The 21,208-nt window shown below is 52.1% G+C and overlaps 1 protein-coding gene across 1 annotated transcript in view; it reads left to right on the top strand.

Annotated features, from left to right (window-relative positions):
• Positions 1–1,186: 1,186 nt before the first annotated feature.
• The window catches only part of TCERG1L (transcription elongation regulator 1 like), a gene marked incomplete at its 5' end in the record, with an annotated part of 47,949 nt that continues 27,927 nt past the window's right edge, over positions 1,187–21,208 (top strand). Inside the window, 3 exons of the mRNA XM_042018518.1 lie at positions 1,187–1,348; positions 2,210–2,390; positions 11,032–11,196. Coding sequence (XP_041874452.1) covers positions 1,187–1,348; positions 2,210–2,390; positions 11,032–11,196 — 508 coding nt within the window. The remainder of the gene's footprint in view (positions 1,349–2,209; positions 2,391–11,031; positions 11,197–21,208) is intronic.

Raw genomic sequence — 21,208 nt, 5'->3', positions numbered from 1 at the left:
TCCCCGGGCTGTGCACCCCCCCTTCCCAAGCTCTGCATCTCCCCTTCCCCAGGTTTTACACCCCCTTCCCTGGGCTCTGCATTCTCCCTTCCCCGGGCTCTGCATCCCCTTCCCGATGCTCTGCGCCCCGTGGGCTCACTCGCCGGTCACGGCCCCGCGCGTGTTGGAGCGCGGCACTTCCAGCGGCTCTGGAAACGTGCGGCGAGGATTTCTCCGGGAGGAGAGGAGCTGCCAGAGGGGCTGGGGGTCCGTTCGGTGCGGCCGGGGGTCCCTCCGGCGGGGCTCGGCTCCTTGCTGGCTGCAGGATGCGCTTTCCGCAGAGGCAGCCGGAACGGGAGGGATGCTCCGGGCGCGCTCCGGCAGCCGGGGCAGCATCGCCGCTGTGCGCTCTGTGAATATTTATAAAGACGAAAGTTTTGAGCCGTGTCACTGGAACCAACGTGTCGCGCCAGTGCTTTCCCTGATGAATATTTCAATTATTAATTGCTGCCATGAGGCTGCTCGCAGTAGCGGAGCCTGCAGCCGCGTGTTCGTCCCGTCACAGCGGAGGGGTCGGAGCTGTGCGCGCAGTTTTGCCTCGGCTTCATGTTTTTTGGTAGACAGAAGTAAAAATAAACGCGAGCTGTGAGCGCTGTGGTGTCCGCTCGATTCGGTGTGATGATTTCCAGCCTTTTCGAGCTCGAGCGTCTCTTGTGGCTCGGGAGAAAACAGTCGGTGCTGCTCTAATGAAACGGGAACATCAATTATTCCCCAGCGGGAGACCACTCGACGAACCTGCAGAGGTGGTTTTGCTGTGGGAACCCACTTGCCAGGCGAATTTAGGTTGAGAAAAAAAAACATTTCTGCCGTTCCCTTTGGTTCTCCAGACGCGTTTTAAGGCACTTTCCGGTGCTGTTTTGGGTTCGGTGTGAGGTTCAGTGTGAGCAGAGGAAGCCCCGCTTGCCTGGCGGCTGCAGCCATTGCCGGTGCTGCCCTGCTCCAGGTTTTGGGTTCGTGGCTTCCCGAACCGCTCTGTGCCGCCAGTGCCGCTCGCTGCTCACCCTGCGATGCCCAAAGAAACACAAACCCTTGGGCTGAAGGGACATTCCTGACATTCTCCGTGCTCATCCGTCACGGATTAGGAAATCATGGAAAGCATCGGTTACTCAGGGTAAAATCCTTTTGTTAACTCCTCCTCCTATGGTTTTTTTTCCCTCCGAAGTGGCTATTTGGAGCTCACTCCCCGGTCGTAGGATTTTCCCCTTCTTCCAGCGTGGAGTTTGTTCCGGTTTTGCCGCCCGTGTACACAGCCACGGTGCCGCCTCACGCCGGGAAGAGCTGGATTGATAAAAGGCTGCCCAACTGCAAAGTAAGTGCGGTCCTGGCGTGCTGAAGGGTTTTTAAGGCTGGAGCATATGAAGTACCTAAGCTGAAGAGTGTTGTGGGCTCAGTGAACTGGGGAGGGCTGTGAGAGGTCGGTGTTTGTCAGGAAAACCCTGCGGGGGAGGAATGTTGGAAGGGGCAGGTGATGGAGCAGCAGTTACAGCCTCACTGTTCCCGAGTTTTAATGAGACTAAAATGTCTTTAGTATTTATTCCTTTGAGTAGAATGTCTTCATTTTCCTACAAGACATGGTTATGGGGGTTTTCCATCTCCCCTTTCTCCCTGGTTTTCCCACTGTTTGTCCCTAAGGGGTGCCACAGTCCAGTGCTGGCAGAGCGGTGTCACCGTGGGCGCTGCCACACCCCCGGTGCTAGGGTGTCCCTCGGGGGGTCCCGTGTCCCCATCCCACCTCCGTTCCCCACATCTGCCCATTTGCCAGCTGTGTGCTGAACACCTGGTTTTGTGCCTTTGTCCCCTGCTGCACCTCAGCTGTTTTGTGCCTTTGTCCTGCCCTGTCCCTCATCCCCATGACCCGGTTGGGGCCGTGATCCTGGTGCCGACGGGGTCGCTCAGAGCGGCTGTGTCAGGACAATGCTGCCCTCAGTGATTCCTTGCCTCCTGTGCTGCTGCAGCAGCTGATGAGTCATGTCAAAGCCAATTAATTTTTAAGTGGTCGCTTCAATTCAGCCTCGGCAGGGAGGGAGCAGAAACCCCCCTGGTCTGGGGAGTTTGTCCCCAGCAGAGGCACTGCCTGCTGTAACATTGAGTTAAAGACACTTCATTCTCACTTGTATTTCTGAATTTTGGATCTCAAACTGTAACATTTTTCTTTCTTTCTGTTGGACAGATCTACTTGAACAATGCCTTTGCCCTGGATTCGGCCTGGATCCAACCTGAGGAGTCCAGGCTGTTCCAGGGGGCTGAGAAGCCTCTGCTGCTGAGCAATCAAGTAGCCATGGCTGTAGCCAGGCCAGCTGCTGCCTCCAGGCCACTGCCCACGCTCGTCTTGGCCCCTCAGCTGATCCCAGGTCAGGATATAAGCGCATCAATAATTAAGTACCTGCCTGTTTCTTGGTGTTTTTCCCTTAATGCGTCCCCCAGAGAGGCAAAGCTGCTCTCTAAAGTGAAGGTTTGCTTCCATTCAGCTGAAAATCTCTTGCTTGAGCAGACCCTTGATGGCCAAGTGCAGGTCATCCTCTGAATGACTCCGAGAGAAGGAAAAGGCCGTGTGCAATTATGGCAGGTTGTGCCAGGCTGTTCTGTAGCTGCTTGGTGACCTCTGCAAGGAGGGGACCAACCACTCCCCATCTACTGAGTTTATTTTTCAAACAAGAAATCGCTGACAGCCTGAAAGATCCTGTGATTCTGTGGCACAGCCCATGTAGGATTCTGCTGTCTGCTCATTTTAAGAGTTTGGTGGGGTCTGTGCAGACAGCCAGCAGGAGAGCAGAGCAGTGGATCCGTCATCTCATTACAGCTCAGTCATTTGTGAAATAAATTCCATTAATCTGCGTGACTTAACAGAAGAACTAAAAGCTATAAATATAAATATGAACTGTGTAAATATTCTGTGATGCTTTAGGTAACCAAGATTTATACCTGGAAAAGAACATTTACCGTTGGCCAAGAGCAGACCATGCATTCCAGTCGGGTTGGAGCTCTGTTTTGTTGCTGCAGGAGTAAATTAAAATAGCAGTTGTTCTATACAGAAGATTGAGGAGTAAAGCGCCACTGATGCTTCGGCCCCTAAATACACTCTTAAAGCGGGAATTAGAATTGCTGCTTGCTGCCAGTTGTTCCTGCCCTCCTCAGAGCAAAGGTGCTGTCCCTGGGGTTGAGAGCAGAGGGGTTGAGGCTCCCTTTCCGTGGCCTTTCCCCAAAGCAGTTTGTATTTCAGAGCTGTGCAGCACTCAGGACCTTGTGTTTGCCATCAGTGCTGAGGTTTGGAGTGTGCTGGAATAGATCCTGGCTCCTGGGCTCGTTAGCCAGCCTGATTAATTAGCAGGGAATGCCCTGGAACGTGTTGGCCCATTCAGTCTGGGTCCATGTTTTGGTGTTCTAGCAGAGCTATGGCTCAGCTGTCCTCTCCTGCTGCCAGGACTGCCTGGGGCTCAGCTGGAGGAGGCACTGCTGTGACAGGGGAGACCCTGTCATTAATCCATTTCTATTTATTAGAGTATTTATTGATATTTATTACCCATAAAAGCAGCTGTGTGCCCGGGCTGCCTGGGGAGTCACCGAGCTGTGCTCCCAGGCAGGAGGAGCAGGGGCTGTGAGGATGGGTGTGCTGGTGAGGGAGGGGGTCTGGGCAGGGGACCCACAGCCCCTCCTGTTTCTGCATGTCTAAAAAAGTCAGTATTTTAAAATATTTCTATATTTTAAATGTGCACAAGCATATTTTATCACGTGCAAAGTGTCAGATGTAAGGCAAGAGCATTCCCGGGAGCGGCTCAGGGACAGTGCCAGGCAGAACAGGGACACTGCCAGCCTGGTGCCACGTCTGTGGGCTGCAGGGAGCACCGGGAGGGGAAGGGTTGCATGCCTGTGCCCATGGCTGTTTGCTCAGGAGCCCTGCAGCTGGATCCTGCTCTTCCCCCAGCAGCAGGTTCAGTGCTGGCTTCCACCTCTGAGGTGGGAGAAGGGCAGGGAGAAGCACAAATCCCCCCAGCCATCTCTGTAAATAATGGAATCACAGAATCATGGAATCCCAGACTGGGTTGGGTGGGAAGGAACCCCAAAGCCCACCCAGTGCCACCCCTGCCATGGCAGGGACACCTCCCACTGTGCCAGGCTGCTCCCAGCCCCAATGTCCAGCCTGGCCTTGGGCACTGCCAGGGATCCAGGGGCAGCCCCAGCTGCTCTGGGCACCCTGTGCCAGGGCCAGTCAAGAATTCCTTCCCATCCCTCTTGAGATCTCCTCTCTGGTTGCTGTGGTTGGTGCCAGTCCAACATCCCAGGCTGTCAGGGGCCTCCAGAGCTCGTGAGGGACAAGTGGCCATTCCTGCAGGGTGGCCCGGTCCCTGCCCTGCAGCCACAACCAGGAGCTGCTTCTCCAGGTGTTATGGCAGCACTGGAGGTATTTCCTATGGAATCCTTGCACTTAATGTGAAGAGTAATAAAAATTGCTCGGTTAAGTGGGATAAAAGGGAAGTTAATCAGGTTTCTGTGCAGGATTCATTTCGGGAGCCGCTCCTACGGCGCCTCTGCCTTCCCCAGTTATCAGTAATGATATAATTGTTTTCTCAATGGAGCTGCAGTGCTCCTCAGATAAAGGAGTGAGCACGGAGGCTGGCGAAGGGTAATGTGCATAATTTAACAGCTGCAGCTCCAGCTACTCCAAGGTGTTATTTACTGTGAGAAGCAGCAGTTATTATTCTCTCACAAACTGCAAAACGTGAATTTATGTACTCTGTGTTGAGTGTTTCTGAGGAGAAGGGTGGCCTTTTCCCTGGCAATGATAGCCTGGTTTATGTGTGCAGGGGGAGGCGCTTTGGGGAGGAAGGCAGCATTTAGATGTTTCTGCAGAGAGAGGACTGTAAGGAAGGATTCAGATTGCTGTGATTGGTATTTCTGTAAAGAAAGGATTCAGATTGCTGTGATTGGTATTTCTGTAAAGAAAGGATTCAGGTTTCTGTCTCCTGCACTGTGCTCTCGGCTGTGTGGGTCAGGACTGGCCAGGTGTGTCCCTGTGCCCCCCGTGTGTCCTGCACATCCCTGTGAGCTCAGGGCTGCTGGATGGGGTGAGGGAGCACTGGCAGGACCCCTCGGTGGCACCCATCAGGTGAAAGCAGGAGCCCTGTGGTACAGGACACTCGGTGCTTTCACTGTCCCTGATGTCATTCGGAGGTGTGCTGGTGCAGTTTGGCACTCCTGGCTCTCAGGAGCATCACCACCAGTGCTCCCTTGCCAAGGGGGTGTTCCTGTGCGTGTGTTTGGGAAGGGTTTCACAGAACCATGGAATGGTTTGGGTTGGAATGCACCTTAAAGCTCATCTGGTTCCTTGTCTGTCCTGCTTGGAGACAAGGATGTCGTGTGGGACGTTTGGATCCTTCTCATTAATGTCTTTTCTTTCCCTTAATGCCAGTACCCTTTACAGAACCGAGCCAGTGTTTCTTGCAGCCAGTAGCAGCACTGCCTTTGATATGCAGATACACATCCAAACACAGAAAAAACCAGTTTGCTCCGTGATTCCAGTTTGGTAATTCCAGTTTGTTAATTCCAGTTTACAGATCTATGAATTAAATAGGGCTGCTCTGTGTTAGATTGGGGTTCTATTTTCTCATGAAATAAGTGACCCAGGACCTCTGACCTCCTGTATTTCCTAAGCCCAGCTCAGTGTTTGAAGCACATCTGCATTTACAAGCACTCAGGTTTTGGCTTCCCAAATCGGATTATCTTGTAGTTAAGTGTGTGTGCTGCTCCCTGTTTGGGAACCAAGAATGGCACAGCAGGACCCCATTCATGTCCCTGCAAAGCCATCAAACCTCTCTTTGTTTGTGGAGCATTCAAGCACAGCCGAGCTGAGCACTTTATTAGGTCTGGGAATGCTTGGCTTTAATCACAGCCTTCACAAAGTTTTTTGTTTTGCTTATTAAGTTTATGGGTTTTTGGTGCTTTTCCTGTTATCTCTCCAAATCAAGAGAAACTTTGAGTGACGGTTGTTTTCCCACTTAAATGACAGAAATAAACCCACGAGCAATGTCTTTATGGGCTGGGCTGGTGGTTCTGACCTTTCCTTAACATCATCCTACCTGACCCTGAGACCTCCTGGTGAATAAATCCAGCTCTCCCGGTGCTTCCAGGGCAGGGGGTGTTTGTGAGGAGCCAGGGATTTGCATTTATTGCCCAGGAGCAGAAAAGTGAGCGGGGCTGTTCCTGGGTTTACAATGGCAGTGCCATCAGCTGTTTTCCTCCTTGGAAAGCAGGGATATCCAGAAAGCAGGGGTATCCCTGTGTTCTCCTTTGCAGGGGTATCCCTGTGTTCTCCTTTGCAGGGATATCCCTGTGTTCTCCTTTGCAGGGGTATCCCTGTGTTCTCCTCGCAGGGATATCGGGGTGTTCTCCTTTGCAGGGATATCCCTGTGTTCTCCTTTGCAGGGGTATCCCTGTGTTCTCCTTTGCAGGGATATCGGGGTGTTCTCCTTGCAGGGATATGGGGGTGTTCTCCTTTGCAGGGATATGGGGGTGTTCTCCTTGCAGGGATATGGGGGTGTTCTCCTTCGCAGGGATATCGGGGTGTTCTCCTCACAGGGATATGGGGGTGTTCTCCTTTGCAGTGGGATGAAAATCCAGATTGATCCATTGAAACTCCGCACACCCTCCTGTCTAATACATCGTTATTACATCACCTGCAGAATCGTGTCACTGGTACAGCCTCACCTAACGCGTGTCACTGCCCCTGCCCGGGCCCTATGGGCGTCTCTGGTGTCGTTTGGGAGGTGCCTCCCTCTCAGTTTTGAGCCAGGTTCAGCTCAGAACCCCAGGTCAGTGCAAGGAGGAGGTGCCACGTTCCCTCGGGCCAACGCCAGGCAGGTTGTGAAGTACAAGAGCTTTCCATAAACATTGAGCACCCCCTGTTTGACACCCCTGGGAACATCTGTTTGCATTCAGAAGGGGGTTGAGGGTGACAGGGGCACCACCAGGCTCCATCTGCAACCAAGGTCAAAGGAAGGGACAGCGAATGCTGCTTTAAGTCCTGGAGCTTAAAAATGCAGAGAATCCTACTTAAAAATACAGAAAATTCTGCTTAAAGCCATCAGGTGGGCTGGGGGGGCTGTGGAGCTGTGAGGAGCTGGGCTGGATGCAGGCACATAGGTCCTCCCAAGAGGCTCTGGGAGCTGCTGTTCAGGCAGGACTGCTGTCAGGGGGTGCTGGTGACGTTTGGAACAGAAACACTGAAGTGCCCAGGGAGGTTTGGAGTGCCCATCCCTGGAGGTGTCCAGGGAAGTCCTGGAGGTGGCACTCAGGGCTCTGGGCTGGGGAGAAGGTGGGGATGGGGCACAGCTTGGACTCGGTGATCCTGGAGGGCGTTTCCAACCTCAGGGACTCTGGGATTCAGAGGACAAGTTTTCACCTCACTGCCAGGATGTACCATGGCCTGGCAAAACCAGATCTGTGGAAAACACCACTGCTAGAAAAAATCCTGCATTTTCCCCCTCATTGGAATATCAGTGATAGAATTTTACTCCTTTTTTCATGGCATTTGACTTTTGAAATTCCCCCTGTAAATGCAGGATGATTAATGGTAACTCTCAAATCCTTTCAAAGCCTTTTTGAAAAAAAACTTTCAGCAAGACCTGGTTTGTTTCTGAGGAGAACTTCTCACATGGAAGCCCTCAGCTCTCAAGGAGTCCTGGGCCAGCTTCCAGAGGCTTTGGCAAATCCAGCATTGTGTTTGAGTGGATGAGCTGTGGGATGCTGCTGAGCTGAGGCAGAGCAGGAGCGTGGCCCCGCCAACCCCTGCCCGTGCTCCCTGTCCAGCACTGACAGCCACAGGGATGGTCCTTCCTCCCCAGAATTATTCAGCAGGAGAGAGAACTTCATCAAAGGAGGGGAAACCACCCAAACTTCTCTTTCAACTGAGTGATGAAACTTTAATAAGGGACTGATGAAAGTTTAATAAGGAAGCCCAGCTCCAGGAGCGTTGCTCATCGCAGGCTCCGGCTGGCCAGGCAGCCCAGGCTCACATTATTTTCCTGTTTTCCTGCCCTCTTTGGGGAAATCACATCCTCCTCTCCAGAATAAAAGAATCAAATGAGAAGTAAACAACCTTTCTGCTCTTGTGCCCTGCAGGAAGCCGCAGAAAAGTCGTGTTTGCAGACAGCATTCGTTTTCACAAGAGCTACAGGAGATGTTTTGTGGGTTTTTCCCAGCAGCAGACAGCTGGAATTGGGAATGAGCACAGGCTCTGGGAGGGCAGGTGTTTGACCTCACTGAAGGATTGTTCCAGCTCCCAGGTGAATGAACAAGAAGCTTGTATTTAAGCTTGGATTAGTTGGACACTGATCGTATTTTGTTTTTTTAATTTCCATTGTCACTCTGGCAGAAAATCTGTTTTCATTTATCCATTGCTGAATGATGAAAACTTAAATATTTGTGGGGTTTTGTGGCCTGTGTGCCTGTTATTTAGTGCACCTGCAGGTGCTCCTTGGCATGGAGGAATACTGGAGAAATAATGGACTTTTTTGGTGGCACTGAAAATATGTTACTTCTGTTTGGCTAATGCAGGGCTTATTGTTGGGAAACAATTGTTTGTAAAGGGTTGTGACAAGCTGGGAGAGCTGGGGGTGCTCACCTGGAGAAGGGGAGCTCCAGGGAGAGCTCAGAGCCCCTTGCAGGGCCTAAAGGGGCTCCAGGAGAGCTGCAGAGGGACTGGGGACAAGGCATGGAGGGACAGGACCCAGGGAATGGCTTCCCAGTGCCAGAGGGCAGGGCTGGGTGGGAGATTGGGCAGGAATTGTTCCCTGGGAGGGTGGGCAGGCCCTGGCACAGGGTGCCCAGAGCAGCTGGGGCTGCCCCTGGATCCCTGGCAGTGCCCAAGGCCAGGCTGGACATTGGGGCTGGGAGCAGCCTGGGACAGTGGGAGGTGTCCCTGTCATGGCAGGGCTGGCACTGGGTGATTTTTAAGGTCCGTCCCAACCCAAACCATTCCCTGATGTTATCCAAGGTCCCTGCTGCGGTTCTCCTCCCTGGAGCTGTTGTAGGGGGGCTGCATCCCTCACCCCACAGTCACCCTTCCCAAGCAGCCACTCCCTGTGCTCCTTGCCAGGATACACAGGGAAAGAGACACCTCAGGGTGATGAAATGCCTGGAGTGAGGAGTGGGACCAGATGGGGATTTGTGGGGCCACCGTTGTCTCCCGTTGCCTGCAGGATCTGCGCCCGAGCTGGGAGCTTTGCTGGATGCCATAATAAGCTGATGATTGCTTAATTTTTGAATCCTGAGCTTGGTGTGGAGGGAGGAACAGCTGCTGTTTGTCAGATCTGCTTTGCTGCTCAAGAGTTTCACAACTCCTGTTCATGTTTATTTAAATATTTAGCTCTGAAGGTCTTCCCTGCCAGTGTCAGACTGGGGAGTGAATGGGGCAGGGCCTGAAGGGTGTTTGAGCTTTGAATTGGGAGATTCCTGGGTTCCATTGGCAGGGGCTGCCCAGGGAGGTTTGGAGTCCCCATCCCTGGAGGTGTCCAGTGAAGGTCTGGACGTGGCACTCAGAGCTCTGGGCTGGGGACAAGGTGGGGATGGGGCACAGGCTGACTTGATGATCCTGAAGGTCTTTTCCAGCCTCAGTGATTCCATGAAGTGCCCTGTTGTGTTTTTGGGATGAAGGAGATGAGATGTAGAGCTTGGTTTGTGTGCAGGACACGGGAGAGCAGCCAGGCAGGTGAGGGAAGAGTGGGTGCCTAATACAGCAAGGAGTAAATTCAGATTTGACATCAGACAGTTACACTTAGGAAAGTTGAGAATAATTGTGTTCCATGTGTTCAAATATTTGGCTTTTTTATTAAGTTTTTTCATTTAAATTTAATAATCCTGCACAGTTTGTGTGTGAGTCACTGCTGCCTCGTCCCTCAGGGTTGTGGTGATGTGTTCACATCTGTGGGGTTTAATGGCTGAAAATGCTCCAGCCACGAGCTGGGGCTTTGGAATCACAATTGGCAAAGGGGCTCTGGGAGTCCTTCAGAAATATCTCAGTGACACAATAGCTGGGATTGGAAGGGACCTCTGGAGATCACCCAGTTCAGGGCGCTGCCCAGGCAGGGTCACCTGGAGCAGGTGACACAGGAACGTGTCCAGGAGGGTTTGGGATGTCTCTGGAGAGGGAGACTCCAGCCCCTCCCTGGGCAGCTGTTCCAGGGCTCTGCCCCTCCATGGAAAGAAGTTTTTTCTCATGTGGGGCTGGAACTTGCTGTGGTTTAGTTTCTGGCCGTTGCTCCTTGTCCTGTCTCTGGCACCGCTGAACAGAGTCTGGCACCATCCTCTGACAGCCCTTGAGGATATTTGTATGGATTGATGGGATCCCCTCTCAGCTTCCCTTCTGCAGACTGACCAGGCCCAGCTCCCACAGTCTCTCCTCATCTCAGAGATGCTCCAGTCCCAAAATCATCTCTGTGGCCTCTGCTGGACCCTCTCCAGTAGCTGCTTGACTTCCTTTCTTCGTTTCTTCTCCCAGGCAACCAGTGACAGGATGAGAGGAAACAGCCTCAAGATGGGGGCCTTCAAGGGAAGGTTTAGGTTGGACAGCAGCAGGAATTTCCCCATGGAAAGGGAGGTCGGGCCTTGGCAGGGGCTGCCCAGGGAGGTTTGGAGTGCCCATCCCTGGAGGTGTCCAAGGAAGGGCTGGAGGTGGCACTCAGGGCTCTGGGCTGGGGAGAAGGTGAGGATTGGTCAAGATTAAGACTCAATGATCCTGGAGGTCTTTTCCAACGTAAATGATTCTGTGGTTCTGTGGTTCTTGAGCTCTGGAGACCAGAACTGAGCCCAAAATACAGCTATATTCTATATAACCCCAGCTCAGGCTCTGGTGTCTCTCTGAGGGGGCGCACAGGCCAGGTGGGACATGCTGCATCTTGTTCCATTTGGTGCCAAAATTCAGCGTGCTGAGCACGTCATTCTCCCCAAGCCTTTGCTCTCCCCTCCAGCTCACGCTCACTGTGTCTCTCTCTCCCACAGGTGGTTGCCAGAACAGCCTTAAAGCAGCGGCTGGCACTCAGAGCCTGGCGCTGGTGTCCCTGGAGCCCGAGGCCCCCCAGGGCCCCCCGGGGCCGAGCCTCCAGCCCTGCCACCTCCTCACCTTGTCCCCCATCAAAGTCCCGCTCCTGGCCTCGCCCTTCCCAGGTAAGGTCCCTGCTGTGGCCCCGAGGAGCAGCACAGCGCTGCTGTGTGCGGCTGTTGCTGGGTGCTGAGGGCTCGGGTGGCAGCGCTGCAGCTGGGGCTGGAGTTGGGGATTTGGAGGGGTTTGGAGGCGTTCTCTGGGATTGGGTGTCAGGAGTGGGTTCCGTGGATGTTTGTCATGGTCGTGTCCCGGTCGCGTTTAGGGGCAGTCAGTGAACTGAGCTGGTTCCTCCCTCATCTCAGGGGGTTCTGTGGGAAAACCTCTGAGCCCCAGCGGCACATCCTGAGCTGCAATGGGCACTCACAGGCTGGCTGCTCAGCGTGGTGAAGTCCCAAGCAGATTCTCTGGGTGTTTGGTGTTACAAACGTGCTGGGAGAGCGCAGCCTGGGTCTTTTCCCAGAGGCTGAGGTGTGGTTGCTGCCTGGAAAAATCGCTCTTTTCTGGATGTTGAGTGAAAACTTCCTGGAGGTGGCAGCTGAGGACGCACTGGGGCATCCCTGCCTGGCTGGGCAGGTCTGGCTGACTGGAAGCCTTTAGGGTGATGTTTGTAACTGCGCTTGGAATGCTTGAGGCTATTTTTAGAACAGTTATATGCCAATTAAGTTAAAAATGTAAATGAGGGTGCTTGTTCCATCTTTTTGGTAATTGAAGCGTAGCACAGCAAGGCACAGGGAGAGTGAATTCTGCAGAAGGTGCAGTTCTGGCTTGGTGTTCATGGGAGAGCTTTTAATGAGAAGTGGGTCTCAGGGATTCTTGTTCCTGCCGAGGAGCCACCCGGAGAAATCCCAGGGGTGTGAGCAGGGCTTTGGGATCAGGGCTGGGAAGAGCAAACTGACCCAGAGGAGTGAGGGGCAGGAAAAGGAGCTCAGGGGGGACCTTGTGGCTCTGCACAAGTCCCTGACAGGAGGGGGCAGCCGGGGGGGGGGGTCGGGCTCTGCTGCCAGGGAACAGGGACAGGAGGAGAGGGAACGGCCTCAGGCTGGGCCAGGGCAGGCTCAGGGTGGGCAGCAGCAGGAATTTCCCCATGGAAAGGGTGCTCAGGCCTTGGCAGGGGCTGCCCAGGGAGGTTTGGAGTGCCCATCCCTGGAGGTGTCCTAGGAAGGGCTGGAGGTGGCACTCAGGGCTCTGGGCTGGGGAGAAGGTGGGGATAGGGCACAGGCTGGACTCGATCCTGGAGGGCTTTTCCAGCCTCAGGGATTCTGTGGAATGGCTGAAAATGTTTTGTACTTAGTCCAAAAAAGGCTGGTGCTGAACTTAGAGCAGAAAGCAGAATTAATGCCGCTGTGGGACAGGGAGTTGGTGCTGCTTCCCAAAGAATATCCTGTTTGACCCCTAGAAAACATTTTGCCTGTTTAGGAGTATTTTAGAGGAGAAACCAAAGGAGGACAAAATCCCTGTTTATCTGGAAAGCAGGATTCCATGTGAGACGTTCTCAGTGTGGGGAGGAGCTGATGTGCAGCTGGGAGAGCTGGGCACGGTGGGCATGGTGATTCCAGGAATCTCTGTCCCTCCAGAACCTCCTGGGCTCTGTGACAACAAACGTGCCCAGCCAGGAGATTGTCCCGGTGCTGTCCCTGGGTGTGTGATGGACCATCAAACACCGCACCCTGAGTGCCTCAGCAGCCATCCCATTCTCAGTCACTCACAGCAAACCCACGCTGGGGGTGTTCTGTCCTGTACGATGGAGAGCAGCTTTTTAGGAAAGAAAGCTTGGGAGCGCCTGATCCACGAGCAATAAACCTGAGACTCGGCTCCTGGTTTTTCTCTCTTATCCCATCTCTGGAGGGAAGGCTGGGGCCTTTGCAGAGCTGCCATAAAACAATTTTATAGGATTCATTTTGCTGTGCTGGAGGAGAACAGGATGAAAGGTGTTAGGGTTGGATTTTGTCACCACCAGCCTGAGGCACAGCTGCCCTGGGAAGGAGCCTTGGGGTGCCCTCGGGGCAGGGACCTCTCTGTGGTGTCCTTGGCCTGGGCAGGTCCAGCCACAGGACCTGGCAAAAAGGGCTGAGGGTTCGGAAGGTCTGGGGAAGGGACCAGGCTTGGGACAGGGAGGGAAAGCAGGGGAAAAGCAGGTGCAGAAAGCCTAAATCCAGCCTGGGCTGCATCCCACATGCACAGTTTGGGACAGTGCTGAGGCCAGGTGTGATGGGACAAGGGGGATGGTTTTAAACTGCAGGATGGTCCGTGTAGATGGGGGATTGGGAAGGAATTCCTCCCTGTGAGGGAGGAGAGGCTGCATTTTCCTCATCCACGTGTGACCCAGAATGTGACATTGGGGTTAATGATCTGTGGAATTGGGGTTAACGACCTTCCCACATTCCCCTAGCCTAAAGTTTATGAAAGGCCATGTTCACACAGTAGCAATGAACTTCAAAACCCCAAAATTAAATTATTTCCAACTTCAGCCTCCATGTTTATGGGTGCCTGGAAGGCTGAACGTTGTGTGTGTGATTATCCCCAGTTAATTGATTCCATTAGAGGCCAGTGTCCCATTCCTACCTTGTGTAGTCCAGTGTCCCTAATCACAGGGATTTGCTCGATCAGTAGTCTTAGAAGTGAATACTTATTTTTTAGACCTTTGATTATGGTCAGTTTTGCAGCCGTACAATTAATTTCTGGCAGCCTAATTAGTAACCCTGGGAACAGCAGGGCAGTGCCACAAGGGGGGAGGTGTGGGAAGGGCCCTGGGCAGGTGAGGATCCAGGCTCTGCTGCTTTGCCCCCTCACAGAGGAAATTCCTTGGAGCTCCCTTGAAGCAAATCACCAGGAATTCAGGGGAACTGAGAGTGTGCACAATGCAGTGGTCATTTTTATAAGTTCATTTTAATACAATTTATTTTACATTTTGTGAAGGAGAATCAGAAGAAAGCTCTATGAGAGAGCACAGGATATTTAGGGAATTTAAAGCCACGTGCAGCCTTTCCCTGGCAGGATGCTGTGAAGGATCCCAGCTGGATTCCTGGGAAATGGGGCTGAGCAGGCAGGGGTGGGATGTGCTGGCTGGTGCAGGTTGCTGTGCCTTGGCTCTGCAGTCAGTTGTGCTCCTGGGGATTATTTTGTCGCTGTGCTGATCTTAGAAAAACCTGTAATGATGAAATAAACGTATGGGAAAGAAGCAGCATAAAACCCCCGGCTTTAATGGCAACATAAACCACTGTTTTATGTGGAATAAAACATTGAAGCTTGAGGAACCTGTCCATGGAGTGATGTGTGGCTGGACATTGGAAGGCTCCAGCTCAGGCTCTGTGCAGTGAGAGGGCCCTTGGCCCAACACTTCTGTGCTCTGCTCTCCCACCAGTGAGGCGAATGGAGAAGGTTCCAGCACTGCTATTTCAGCCCCATTTTGGGTTGGTATCACTTTTATTTCCTTTCTTCATTTTGCATCTACTGGTGGTGCTGCTTGTGCATCTCCCAGGCAAATGTTCCCTTAAATATTTAATGACAGCCTGGCCGTGAGTGTGGATTTTGTGCCAGGTTTAACATAAAGACTAAACAGGAGCTCGTGGAGCTGCAGCTCCTCACTGTGCTGCATCTTCCTGCGCTCTGCTGGGGGAGGAAACTGCATTTCCCAGCACTGCCACGCCAAGGCTTTGAAAGCCGTCTCAAAGAACCCCTAAATGCATTAAACTTTGCGAAGGCGAGCACTTACCTGCAGTAATTAAGGAATGGAGTGTCTGGTAATCTCTAATACCACTTTGCAGCTACTGCAGAAAGAAGTGGGTATTTATTTTGTTCACATGCAGGTTTTTAGTGATAGGAGTGAAGAAGGTAAGAGATGAGTCTGTGGTTATGAACTCTGTAAATTAGCAGTGAGCACAAATATTAAAAAAGGCACCATCTGCCATATAATCCATTTGCCACCTGTTCCCTGGCTCTCAGCATTATTTAAGGGTTTAAATGTAGCAGTTTAGGCTGCCACAGAACAGCTGGGAAGTGGCTGAGCCTTTTTCCTCTCAGCACCTTAATGCTGTGTGTTGACCCCGGCTCTCGGTGCCAGGGTTGTGTCCGAGCTCTGTCCGGTGACTGTCAGTCCCTCGTTAGCAGGAGCTGCTGATTGAACCACGGCTCAGAGCACAATTAGTGATGGTTCAGGTGGGGCTGGGAGGAAACAGCAAAGAGAAGCAGAGGCTGTCCCAGAGTGGCCACAGAAGCTGGGAAGGGGTCGGTGCTGCGGGAAGGTAACAGGGCAGTGGAGTTCCTCCCATTAAATCCTTGAGCTCAGCCTGGGATCCTCATGGAATCACAAAATCCCAGGATGGATTGGTTTGGAGGGACCTTGAATCCCATCCAGTGCCATCCCTGCCATGGTGGGGACACCTCCCACTGTCCCAGGCTGCTCCAAGCCCCAATGTCCAGCCTGAACTTGATGTTCCAGCATTTTCCCAGATGTTTCCTGGCCAACCTCTTCCCTGCCAGCTCATTACTGGGAGGGCTGTGCTGAGGACATTTTTCCAGCCTCTGTGGGAACTCCAAGCTCTTTCCTTCCTTCCTTCTCTTAATGAGATTAATTAAAAGCTGCAATCCAGTAAGTGCTTGGGAAGCTGGTGCAGCTCCGGGCACTGGGATGGTTCCTGCTGGCTCTGCCAGGCCGGTCTCTCTGCTGGGCTCACTCCCATCCTTTAAGGATGCACTCTGTGGGAATTCTCCTGGTGCAGTTCTCAGTTCAGATTAGTCCAGCCCTTCTGTACACCAGAATTCCAAGATATTAGGGGAGCAAAAAATAACAATTTTGGAAAGATCGCCAGTATTCCGAGCAGGAATGTGATGTTCTCTCCTGAGGAGGCTTCTCCTTTGCCTTGCTGGGTGTCCCACGTGCCTGGCACTGAAACAGCTCAGCTTGGAATGCTGAGTAGCTGTAACAGGCTCGTTGTAAATGATCTGCCCAGCTCTAATGCTGGGTAACGAAGCAAGTAAATGAATGTTTATAGTTATTAAAGTGATAACTGCCTACCCCAGCTAATACTCGGCACAAAATCACTTTTTGGTTCCCTATCTGTGTTGGCATGTGTGAGGGAAGGTGAGCTTGTACAGGGGGCTCAGATAACGCCCAGAACCACACTGAAATGGCACCAATCCCCTCCTCCCTGCAGAGTGAGTCTCTGCTGGAAGCTGCAAGTGCTCAGCTGCCCAATTAAGACCCTGTAAGGAATGGGATGATGGTTCTCAGAGTGTGAAAACTCAGCTGTTTCTGGGTTACCCAGGCAAAGTGCAGGAGCAGGACGGGCAGGGTGAGATCAGGCACAGCTTTGTGATATTGCACATTTTTGCACCATCCACGTTGGAAACTCATCATGGAGAGTTTATTGATGCAAATGCATGGATGGACCAGACTGGATTTATGGATCACGGTGCATTTCATACAAACAGGGGCTTTGGGATGTCTGAGGAGCAGGGACAGGACCTGAGGGTCAGGCTGGACATCAGGAGAAGGTCACACCTCAGTCCTGCTTCGTTTGGGCCACGCTCATGGTTAAAGAGCTGCTTTTGTGGTGTGCACCTCAGGAGCCTCTCAGTGCTGGGATGTAATAGCAAGGTATTGACAAAGGGAAAAATATCAATACTTCAGTGGCAGTTACAGAAGACAAACAGCCCAAATCCTTTCAGTCGTGCCCAGCTCTTGGAAAATGTCATGAGAGTCAGAGTTAATTTACTGTATCCTTAACTGCTTGTTAAAACACTGAGCTGGGTTTTTCTGTGGGAAGTGCAGTGCTGTGCAGTGCTTAAATCAGGTTTCACTGTTAGGAGCAGCAATTCCACTGTTAAAATCCCTGCCAGGTGGGTTTTCCCCAGCCAGGAGCCAGGCCAGGTGTGCAGGCTGGGGCTGTCATCACTGCTGGGACTTGGGGGGGTAACACTGATACGGGAGTTTATCATTTTCCCGGTGTCCCTTTGAGGAACTTGGGCTGGATTGGGCAGATCAGGCTCTTTCCCTTTCTGTTGCAGACTCAAATTTAGTTGAGATTTGTGTAGCTTAAAAAGTCTTCACTAGACTGGATATATTTCCTGTTAATGGAGCAGAAGTCTTAGAAGGAAAAACCAAATTGAGTGAAACAAAGGAATAAGCCTTGGAAGGATGATGGGATCATTCCAGGAAGAGTCCTTGCTTGTCCCTCTCCAGGAGAAGACGAAAGAATGAGAATTCCTGTGAGAATTCCATGAGGTTTAAATCAGAGCTGAGGGAACACCTTGTTTTGGCGGCTGCTTCTGCTGTGTCCTTAAATTTATCTGTGCAATTCAACCCTTAGGAGCTCTGCACGTGTGGCCAAGGCTCAATGGAATGGTGCTGGGGTGCAGAGTAATTCCCAGTGGATGGTCAGACCCAGATTTTGTGTCCTGCTTGGGGGTGCCCACAGGAGTATTGGGGGACTTGGAGAGGGGAACAAGGGAGCAAATCTTGCTGAGGTCCCTGCAAAAGATGGGAGTGGCGTTGCTTTGTGTGCATTTGTCTTGCTTGTTACCAGGGAGAAAAAAAGCATCTTTTATAATTATTTTCTGTGTGTTCAGCCAAGTTTGTGTTTCAGCTATTTGGGGGCTGGTGTTGATACTGTAAAACAAAGCCACAGAGTGGATTTCAACCAGTATATTCCCAATGTTTGGCCTGAATTTTCAGTCCTGAATCAGGGCTGGATATGAGGTGGATTCAGTGCAAAACTAAACCTGATGGAGGAAGAAATTCCCCAATCTCCACTTTCTGGATTTGCATCTGCAGGGTCCTGTATGTCCTGGTGACAGCTCTCAGTGTGGTGTCTTAGGCAAGGCAATCATCTCAGCATTCCCTGGAATAGAAGGGGACCCTGGAAGGCTGAGGGCTCAGTTTTCTCTAAACGTTTCGCCAAGGGGACTGAGAGCTGAGCAGACCCTGTGCCACGAAACATCCTTGGAATCATTCAAAAACACTGCTACACTTCATCTTGGAAATCAAAATGGATATAGAAATACCTGATTGGGAGTTTATTATGCAGGAATGGAAATTCCAGGGCATCATGGCACAACATGGGGGGCTCTGCAATGCTGAGAGCTCAGGGTTTGTAATATTATTATTATTATTATTATTCCAGTCAAAAAGCTATTCCTGCTCAGCTCCTTGGATGGTGGGAACCAAATTCACAGGGATTTTCCTGGTGTTTGTACCCAGTTTTGCTTTGGAGGCTGTGGATGTTTCCTGGGTTCCTCAATCAGGCCCCACTAAAGTGTAAATAAATGTAACTAGGTAAAATGAACCTTCCTTCTTGGCCAGAATATAAATAAGGGAAATTAATTACATTTCCCAATTTTAAGTGTGCCGTAGATGTTCCCCAGAGCACTAAATGGAATTTCTTGGATTTTATTGCAATTGCAGCTCTGTTGGCACATGCAGGACGTGGTGATGGTGGAAGGGGGGAAAGGAGAAGCACTTGGGGGTGTTGGTGGCTGCCCCATCCCTGGAAGTGACCAAGGCCAGCTTGGAGCACCCTGGGATAGCGGGAGGTGTTGGGGGGGGGGAATGGGAGGTGCTTTAAGGTCCTTCCAACCCAAACCAGTCTGGGATTCTGTCATTCCCAGAAAATCCCTCCTGCCAGCCCCTGTTCCACGTTGAGTCCCCTCTGTGGTTTCAAGACCCCAGGACCTTAGACCTCCACTCAGAAACCACCATAAAAATTGAGCACGAGAGGCACATTCCTGGTTTCTGATTGAGTGGGTTCAAAATTCCACCTCTAATTTCTGGCTCAAATCCTCCCAGAAATGAGCATGTGAAGATTTCACTCTGAAACACAAAGGATTGGTTCATGCAAAAATAATTACTCTGCTACGATGGGGAGCGAGGGGGAGTTCTGAGGGTTTGATGCTGCATAATTCAGTGTATTCTCTCAGAATTACGTCCCATCCAGAGAGGAGATTGAAATTTGGTGCTGGAGCCTGCATGAGGCTGGAAACGAATCATAAAAGTTTGGGAAATGGGACTGGATGGAGCAGTGAGAAGGGCTGTGGGAGATGGAGGGTGTGGGGTCATCATCACCATCATCCCCTTTTCTCCTGGTGTGGGCAGAGGCTCCCTGGCCCCGTGGCACCCTCAGGTGCAGGGTGGTCCCACCTCCCCCTCCCTGGGCTTGGGAAACCTCTGCTACAGCCCAGGAGAGTCCCAGCCCCTGCCAAACGTGCCCAGCCACACTCAGCATCAATTCCTGCTGTGGCTTTGGGGCCCTCCATCCTTATTTTCCAATTTTCTGTGATGGCTCCATGAATAATTCAAGAGGAGTCTTCTACCCGGCGCTGGCTGCCCCCTTCCCTGCTCAGGAGGTCCCTGTGTCTGGGAGGTCTCCCGGGTCAGGCGCTGCTGCTCTCAGGAACTGGCCAAAAATCCAATACCAGCTTTTTTCCCCCAATTTGGAGACTCCATTAAGGTCTGTAATGCAGCAGGGCCTGAGGAGAGCTCGGTGGAGTTTTCCACACCCAGAAACCACGGCTGGAGAAATGCTGCAGTCCCTGCTCCGAGCGTGGGCTGTGTCCTGCCTGGGATTTACTGGAGAGGGAATGCCACAGCTGTGCCTGGGAAAATGGGAATGGGGAGGGAGGGATCCTCCAAATGAGATCCCAGAAAAATTGGAATTGTTGAGACTTTAATACAATATTAATAATGACTTATATTGCTCTGCTCCCTGGGCCAGGGACAGCACCCAGGGAGCAGCTGGAGCTGGGCCAGGGCAGGCTCAGGCTGAGATCAGGGAAAGGCTCTTCCCCCAGGGAATGGGCACGGCCCCGAGGCTGCCAGAGCTCCAGGAGCGTTGGGACAGCGCTGCCAGGGATGCCCAGGCTGGGGCTGTTGGGGGGTCTGGGCAGGGCCAGGAGCTGGACTGGATGATCCTGTGGGTCCCAGCTCAGGGTATTCCATGATCCCATAGCATTTAACACAAAGCCCAGAAGAGGATCAGAGTTTTTAGGAAGCAGGATAAATAATCCCAGGATTTTTCCCTCAGTGAACACCAGAGCTTGGCTTTGCTTCACCCGGTGCTCATGTGGGTGGTAAATCCAGGGGATGATGGAATGCCATGGGCTCTGCCAACCCCACACCCTGAGCAGCCTGGATCACTCCCTGGACTGAGGGAGGGCTCTCCCTGTCCCTGCAGTGTCCCAAATCCAGCTCCAGTGTTTCCATGCCTGGCAGGAGCTCTGTCTGTCCTGCTCTGTTTGTGGAGGCAGAGGCTGGAGAATAGGGGGCTTTGGTTTATTTTTTCTGAATTCCCACAGTGTTTGCTTTCCAGAGGATCAGATCCACTGCACTCTTGGCTTTAGAAGGCTGCAGGGGCTTTGGGAAGGACAGAGCCCAGTGACCTTTGCTTTGGGGGAGTCGCTGCCGTGGTGAACGTTTCCTCTGCAGTGTTCCCAGGGAACGGAGTAATTAATTGATTAACTATTACCTGGTGGTGATCTCGTCCCATTTGTGGAGATAACTCAGGGAGTGAGGCAGGGACCTTGGTTTGACCTTGTGTGGTGCAGATCCAGGAGATGTCCAGGCTCTTCCCACTCCTGGACCTCGGGGACGTGATGGGCTCTGTCCTGCTGAGGGGGATTTCTTCCTGCTGGAGACTTTCCATCATTTTCCCTCTTCCTTTCTGCCTTTTCTTGTGCCTTTGCCCTCTCCAGCCCAGGTCAGCTGGGGGAGGTTTCAGTGTGTTTTGTTTCAGTACTGGTTCATAGTGTGCAAAATGTCACTGTCATTGTCATCTGGGCATGGGATCCAGGCCTCAGGTGGAGAGATTTGCCTCCTTTTTGGGCACAGTTCTGGCAAGATTTCTTTTTAATGAGTAAAACCACCCTGATACTTCTTTCTCAGTGCAGACTTTTGAAAATCAGGAGCATATTCACTAGAAAGGTGCTGATGCAAGAGGAGCAGCAGATGCGAGGCAGGGGCTGTGTGGTGATAACTGGTGGAAACTGGTTTATCCTGGGAAGTGATGGATCCCATTGAGGGAGCGCCATTCCCACCTTGCCAAAGCAGCTCAGTAACTCAGAGAAACTTGTTGTAATTCCAAA

Source organism: Corvus kubaryi, unplaced genomic scaffold (genome assembly GCF_017639235.1).
Source record: "Corvus kubaryi isolate FWS band 111438036 unplaced genomic scaffold, C.kubaryi_AGA036_p1.0 138, whole genome shotgun sequence".
Lineage (NCBI taxonomy): Eukaryota > Metazoa > Chordata > Aves > Passeriformes > Corvidae > Corvus > Corvus kubaryi.
This window is presented reverse-complemented; position numbering and strand designations above follow the sequence as displayed.